Genomic DNA, 6,452 nt, shown 5'->3' on the forward strand with positions numbered 1-6,452 from the left:
AGCTGCGACTGCAACGACTCCATGAGAAAGGAAGAATGATGAGAGATGGGAGTTGTTTGAATGAGCGACGTTTTTTTTCAATGTTATGTCTATGTTCTTCTTTTTTTTTCTTTTAGGTTTAGTTAGGAAGAGGTGGGAAAAGACAAGCCTAATGCTATATGGGACAGAAAAGTCTGAAACCATTTAAAAAACAAACAGTTGCGAGATAAAAAAAAATACTGCACCGCCAGCAATAAATAACAAGAAGAAGTTTTTTACAAAATAACAAACAGGATCTAAATGGTATAATTATTATATATATATTAAAGTTGTGGAAGAAAGGAATAATAAAGTTGGCATCCTTTGTCTAGGTTTGGTCCCTTGATTTACATATCCGGTCCCTGTACTTCTTTAATTAATTTATTCATGTCCTTTTGTTTGTGTTCCATTCAACTTCCCATTTTTTTGTCAGAATTGGTCCCTGTATTATTGTTGGAAGTTAGGAATACTAAATTTGGATGTTTTTTGGCAACTTTGTTCATTATTCTTTACCCATTTTGACACTTTTGGTCCTTGCAATCAATATTTTTACACTTTTTTGGAACCTTTTAATATTTAAAGTTTGGCCACAAAACTTTAACGGTTTGACAACTTTGATCCCTTTTCTAAAAAGTTGCTAATTCCTACCCCTTTAATTCTTTAGCCATTTTCACACTTCTGGTCCTTACAGTCAAAACTTTTACATTTTTTGTCCGGGGCAAAGCCCGGACTTTTCATCCTTGCACTTTCTATGTCTGTCATATTTATCAATTCGGAAACAACATTGAAAGCTTCTGGCCCCCGCGTAGCGGGGGTAACCTTTCTAGTATATATTAAAGTTGTAGAAGAAAGGAATAGTAAAGTTGGCATACTTTGTCCAGCTTTGGCCCCTTGATTTACATATCCGGTCTCTGTACTTCTTTAATTAATTTATTCATGTCCTTTTGTTTGTGTTCCATTCAACTTTCCATTTTTTTGGCAGAATTGGTCCCTGTATTATTGTTGGAAGTTAGGAATACTAAATTTGGATGTTTTTTGTTGCTCTTTATTCTTTACCCATTTTGACATTTTTGGTCCTTGCAATCAATATTTTTATACTTTTTTGGAACCTTTTAATATTTAAAGTTTGGCCACAAAACTTTAACGGTTTGACAACTTTGATCCCTTTTCTAAAAAGTTGCTAATTCCTACCCCTTTAATTCTTTAGTCATTTTCACACTTTTGGTCCTTGCAGTCAAAACTTTTTACATTTTTTGTCCGGGGCAAAGCCCGGACTTTTCATCCTTGCACTTTCTATGTCTGTCATATTTATCAATTCGGAAACAACATTGAAAGCTTCTGGCCCCCGTGTAGCGGGGTAACCTTTCTAGTTTAGAATAATAATTTGATATCACAAATCAGTAAGGTGACATATTCATAAAATAAAAGCAAACGGTCAAATTTTCAGTGGCCAAGAAACACTACATCCCCAAAATGGCTTCTTCTCTGCTTCTTCTCCGACCTCTTCCACTGCCACGTTCTTCCCCTTTCATTATTCGAAATCCTCATCCAATTCCATCTAATTTCAATCCCAGAAAGCACTTTCTCACTTTCAAACCCTTCTTATCAGTTGCAACGAACGCCCTGACAGAATCATCCGACTCTCCCAAATCCCTCGACCCACCTGACCCACAATCCCTCCTTCAAGAACTCGCTGTAATCTTCAACCAATCATATATCCTTTTCATACAATAACATTGATCGAAACCCTAATTTCTATGTGGATTTTGTTGATCGGTTTCGAATTACGTGTTTCTGACGAGCATTACGTTGGATTTTGCAGGATAGTTTCAATCTGCCGCCTGATTACTTATCGCAGCTCCCTCGCGATCTTCGTCTAGACGTTAGTCAGATTCTCGATTGTTGTTTCATGATTCTGGAAAATTTTTACAGTTTATTGATTGTTCTTATGAATTTGAGTGGAAATTGTGTAGCTCAATGATGCTGCTTTCGATCTCTCGAATGGACCGGTGATTGAGCAGGTTAGGAGCTTCTTACCTTTCATTTCGTCCAAGAATTATGCTATATTTGCTTGGGATTTGCCATTGTTACAAACTCATTAGCAATGGTGGATCAGTAATGCAATGTTTGTGAATCGGTTGTCGATAGAAAAGTATCACAAATTTGTGTACTCTGAGATACAATGATTTGACCTTCAAAGTCAAAACTGCTCCAAGATTTTGTGGTGAAAGTGAAACGATATGATAATGATTTATTTCATCAGTGTGGACAAGAACTGGGAAAGACATTGTTAAACATATCTCGAGCCTGGGAATCAGCCGATTTGTCGACTTCATCAGCTTTAGTCAACAGTCTCCCTCTTTTGGTCAACTCTCTAACCAGCAACAACAAATCAGGTAAGAGTAAAGCCAAAAACTTCGCATATAATTACTCCATTAGCACAATGGCTTCCCTCTAATCCATTTTTATATCATATTGCTTTTAGCACTAGGCAAACGATTGGTTTCAGCTGGAAGAAGGTTTCAATCGATGGGGCAATATGGTCAAGGTGAACTACAAAGGGTAACATCCATCAATCTTACATGAGCTTTCTGACAATTGGGGTTCAGATATCAAGATTCTACTTCTTTTATGCTTGTGTAGATTTCTAAAGCTATGATTTCAGCCGGGAATCTTCTTTCTTTGTCCCCTGTATCTGAATCAACCGAAGAGTCAAAAGAGGAAACTCGAATGTTCAAGGTGCTGTATCATATATCAAAACTAAAAAAAAACTAACAAAAACATAAAATTGCATTATGTTTTGCAGTTTGGAGAGCTTCAAGTTGAATTAACACGAGAGAAAGCTTACATCGGGGCAGCTATTGGCTTTGTTTATGGGTAATTAATTTTCAACCATTTAATCGGTATCTAGCTTGCTTTCAAGAAATCATTTAACACGAAAAATGTAGGGTTATTTCATGGGAATTGAGTCAAGGCATTCAGAGTATTCCAGAGAGCTCATTCCAGTATGCAAATGAAAATGCTTTGTTGATCGCTAAGGTACTTGGATTTTTTTTGAACCGGTTTATTCCAACCCATAATTTATTACTTTTAAAATTTATAAAATAACGTATTAGTTGAAATTTTATAAAAAAAGAAATAATGGATTATAGATTATAGATATAGATATAGATGGAAGAAGAAGTACTAAAAATGAAATTACAATATTTACAAAAAAGATATTATTTGATAAATGTTTTGTGGTATGCATTAATGCAGTCATTACGTGGAGCGTTACTTGTTATTTTTTATGGATCAACGGTTTTGTCGGGGTTTGCTACCATTGGGTTGGTCTTACTTGCACGAGAACTTAAATCTGGAAAGAAGTGAGTGAGAGCTCATACATGATACATGAACATGACTTTCTTGCCTAATGTGTTACAGGTTCTTTTAACATGAAAATTGTTATTTCAACAATTTTATTGTGAATACTACTACATTTTAGGATATGGTGGGAATGTGATGTTTGAGCGTTGTGTATATATTGTAGTAATGTTTTCACTTTTCGGCTTTTCGTTAGCTATCACTTAATTAATTAACTTGGTAATTCTTTTTTGAACTATTTTTCAGTAAAAGTCTTTCTTAATCCCTTTACTTTTAGAACTATTCGTTCATCACGTAATTTTCATAAATGATAAGGTGATATTTATAAATCACATATTCACATTCAACGTAACTTTTTCTTCAAATAAATCTTCTTTATAGCATATTCATTTTATTTTACTTTTTTGAAAGAAGAAAGGAGTTTCATAAGATATTAGAATCTTGAATCAACTTTCAAATTCGAATTTCAACTTTAAGATAACATGGTACTAGATAAATAAATAAATAAAATATAATTTCTTTTAGGTAATCGAAAAACATGATAAACAATTCTATAACAAAATTTAAGAGTTTTGACTAATTTACTCATTTATTCCCTTCCAAAAAAAGAAAAGAAAAGAAAAGTTTGGATTCAAGGAGTCCAGCAACAACAGTTTCCAGTATCACCCGTTATACCAGGAAGATGATCGCATTGACCATTGGTCCACCCACGAGGGATGCAATCCTCAGTGCAGAATGCATCCCCAATTCCCATTTTGCAAACCATAGTCGAACAAAACTTTCTCCCATCCCAATTAGGCACCAAACCTGTAACACAAATATATATATATATATATATATATATATATATATATATATATATATATATATATATATATATATATATATATATATATATATATATATATATATATATATATATATAAGAAATAAAATATGATTTTAAAGTGTTATGTATTAAACAAGAAAAACGTTCAATCGTTTTGCTAAAAGATTTAACAAAATAACATATAAGCTAGTAAAATATTTAATTTAATCATCAATGATTCAAAACAAAAATCGTTTGCATTTTGGGTTTGTGACAACAATCAAAGTAATTATTAATGACAAAGCATGATTAACAAATTAAAATTAGTGCTCTTTAAAGGATAAGCCGAATCGGGTCATATTGATTAACCAAAAACTGTTATTAAATAATAAACACAATTACTTACCGTTAGTTGCGGATGCAAGTGTGACTGCAACTGCAAGGACGAGAAGAAGAATGAAGAATTTCATTTCAATTGTTTTTTTCTCCATTTTTGTTTAGATATCAAAAATAGTTTGTGAGGGTATATATAGATTAAAGAAAAGAATGAATGCAGTTAATGGTTGTATTTTATTTGTAAATAAAATATTTTAAAAAAATTCAATTTATTTTGTTTAATGAAGATCTTGATAATATATGATTTGTTGATTTTGGATGGCGATCTTGATATACAATTTACTAAAAATATTGATAAAATGTTTAAGAAGGTTTCAAGTAGAAATAAAAAAATCAGAAAATGTTTAAGAATGTGTTAACCATCAAAATCCAAATTTATTAATTTTAACTAATTTATAACATTCAATAATAATAATAATAAAATAGAATCTATGAATTTTAAAAAAATTTATTAATGAGTACCTCAATCCTTGGAACAATCTCTGACTAGGACGGATCTTAGATCTTACGCTGATTTTATCTGAAACAATCGATTGGTCATATCTCGGGCTGAAATCCAAGTATATACTCCAATGGTAAAGTCGGCAATTCGTGAAAGAGAATGGCTAGGAATAAAAGCAGAGAGTATTAGGGTTTGTATATCCTGACGTGTGCAACATAGCTCTATGCTATTTATAAGGTGAGACTTATATTGTATCCAGACTCCTTGAAGGGTGCATTTTATAGTTAAATAAGGATAGTTGATAGATTATTAACGACACCACAAGTATACTAAGAAAAAAAAAACTAGACACATATGAGATCAACCATTGATTGTCTGCTTCTGTTAATATCCATTATTAACGATTCAATCATGTTACATTATTGTCTTAAAATACTATTTTCCATATTTATCTACTATTTTCCATATATATATATATATATATATATATATATATATATATATATATATATATATATATATAGATCCGATAAGAAATTTTTTTTGGTAGAAAGGTAAGAAATTTTTTTTTCTACATATTTTTTTGACGAACAAAACAAATGAATCATTAGATGAATCAAGAATAACATAATTCACAAAAAAAAATCTCAAAATAACATCTCGATTATTCATTTATACAAGGATTTTGTTGTTATTTACTAAAATTGTCATAAAAAAGAATTTTTTTCTTAATTTACTTAAAAATGAATCATGAAGATGTTTTTTTGGGAATTTTTTCTTGTGAATCATCTAATGATTCATTTTGTTTGTTCGCTAAAAAAATATATAGAAAAAAAACTTCTTACCTTTCTACCAAAATTTTCTTTTTTATTTGATATTGATTCTCTCTCTCTCTCTCTCTCTATATATATATATATATATATATATATATATATATATATATATATATATATATATATATATATAAAAGTCAAATTTGTTATACCTATTAAAAATTTAAAAAGTGAGACACAATAAAGTTTGAAAATTTTCTAGGTGAATTTAGATTGTGGTAAGAATGAAGAAGAGTGACACGAGAATAAGTTAACAAAGAAAAAGAAAATAGTAAAACCACACCTTGAGTCTAATAGGGATTATTTAGCCGCATTGCATCATAAACTTTTACAAATCAAAATGGTAATATGAAAGTGTTAGTGTATACCAAATCGGTGTGACACGGTCTTATAAATGGCTATATATGTTGGAGTCTCACTTCTCTTCACAATGACTCTTTTAGAGAGACAATCATGCACTCTACACATATTTACATGGTATCAGAGTCGACGTCCTGCATCCCCGTTGTTCAGCACATCCCTATTTATATTCATTGAGCATTCGACTCTGAAGGGGAGTTTTAGTGTATCCAACATCGGTGTGACACGGTTT

General features: G+C 31.2%; 1 protein-coding gene and 1 long non-coding RNA gene across 2 annotated transcripts; one reads left to right on the plus strand and one right to left on the minus strand.

The window, feature by feature from the left end:
* Window positions 1–1,442: 1,442 nt before the first annotated feature.
* On the plus strand, window positions 1,443–3,539 carry LOC145135808 (LOW protein: ammonium transporter 1-like protein). The gene is made up of 9 exons (XM_079070020.1): window positions 1,443–1,713; window positions 1,841–1,900; window positions 1,992–2,039; window positions 2,282–2,414; window positions 2,504–2,580; window positions 2,662–2,757; window positions 2,825–2,895; window positions 2,967–3,057; window positions 3,277–3,539. The coding sequence occupies exons 1-9, from the start codon at window positions 1,492–1,494 to the stop codon at window positions 3,385–3,387; spliced, it is 909 nt and encodes a 302-aa protein (XP_078926146.1). The 5' UTR covers window positions 1,443–1,491; the 3' UTR covers window positions 3,388–3,539.
* Window positions 3,540–3,961: 422 nt separating this feature from the next.
* Window positions 3,962–5,262, minus strand: LOC145135685 (uncharacterized). The gene is made up of 3 exons (XR_013719961.1): window positions 5,048–5,262; window positions 4,596–4,625; window positions 3,962–4,188 (listed from the first exon to the last, which is right to left on the minus strand). It is a non-coding gene; the product is annotated as an uncharacterized LOC145135685 (long non-coding RNA).
* Window positions 5,263–6,452: the final 1,190 nt, after the last annotated feature.

The sequence above is a fragment of the Lactuca virosa genome, chromosome 9 (genome assembly GCF_052849685.1).
Source record: "Lactuca virosa cultivar CGN04683 chromosome 9, Lactuca_virosa_CGN04683_v6, whole genome shotgun sequence".
Lineage (NCBI taxonomy): Eukaryota > Viridiplantae > Streptophyta > Magnoliopsida > Asterales > Asteraceae > Lactuca > Lactuca virosa.

Bases quoted from the DNA above. Each gene is read 5' to 3' on its own strand.
- LOC145135808 (XM_079070020.1), top strand. From the start codon at position 1,492: ATGGCTTCTTCTCTGCTTCTTCTCCGACCTCTTCCACTGCCACGTTCT. The intron at 1,901-1,991 runs GTTAGTCAGATT...GAAATTGTGTAG, and splicing joins CTCGCGATCTTCGTCTAGAC to CTCAATGATGCTGCTTTCGA. The intron at 2,896-2,966 runs GTAATTAATTTT...CGAAAAATGTAG, and splicing joins GCTATTGGCTTTGTTTATGG to GGTTATTTCATGGGAATTGA.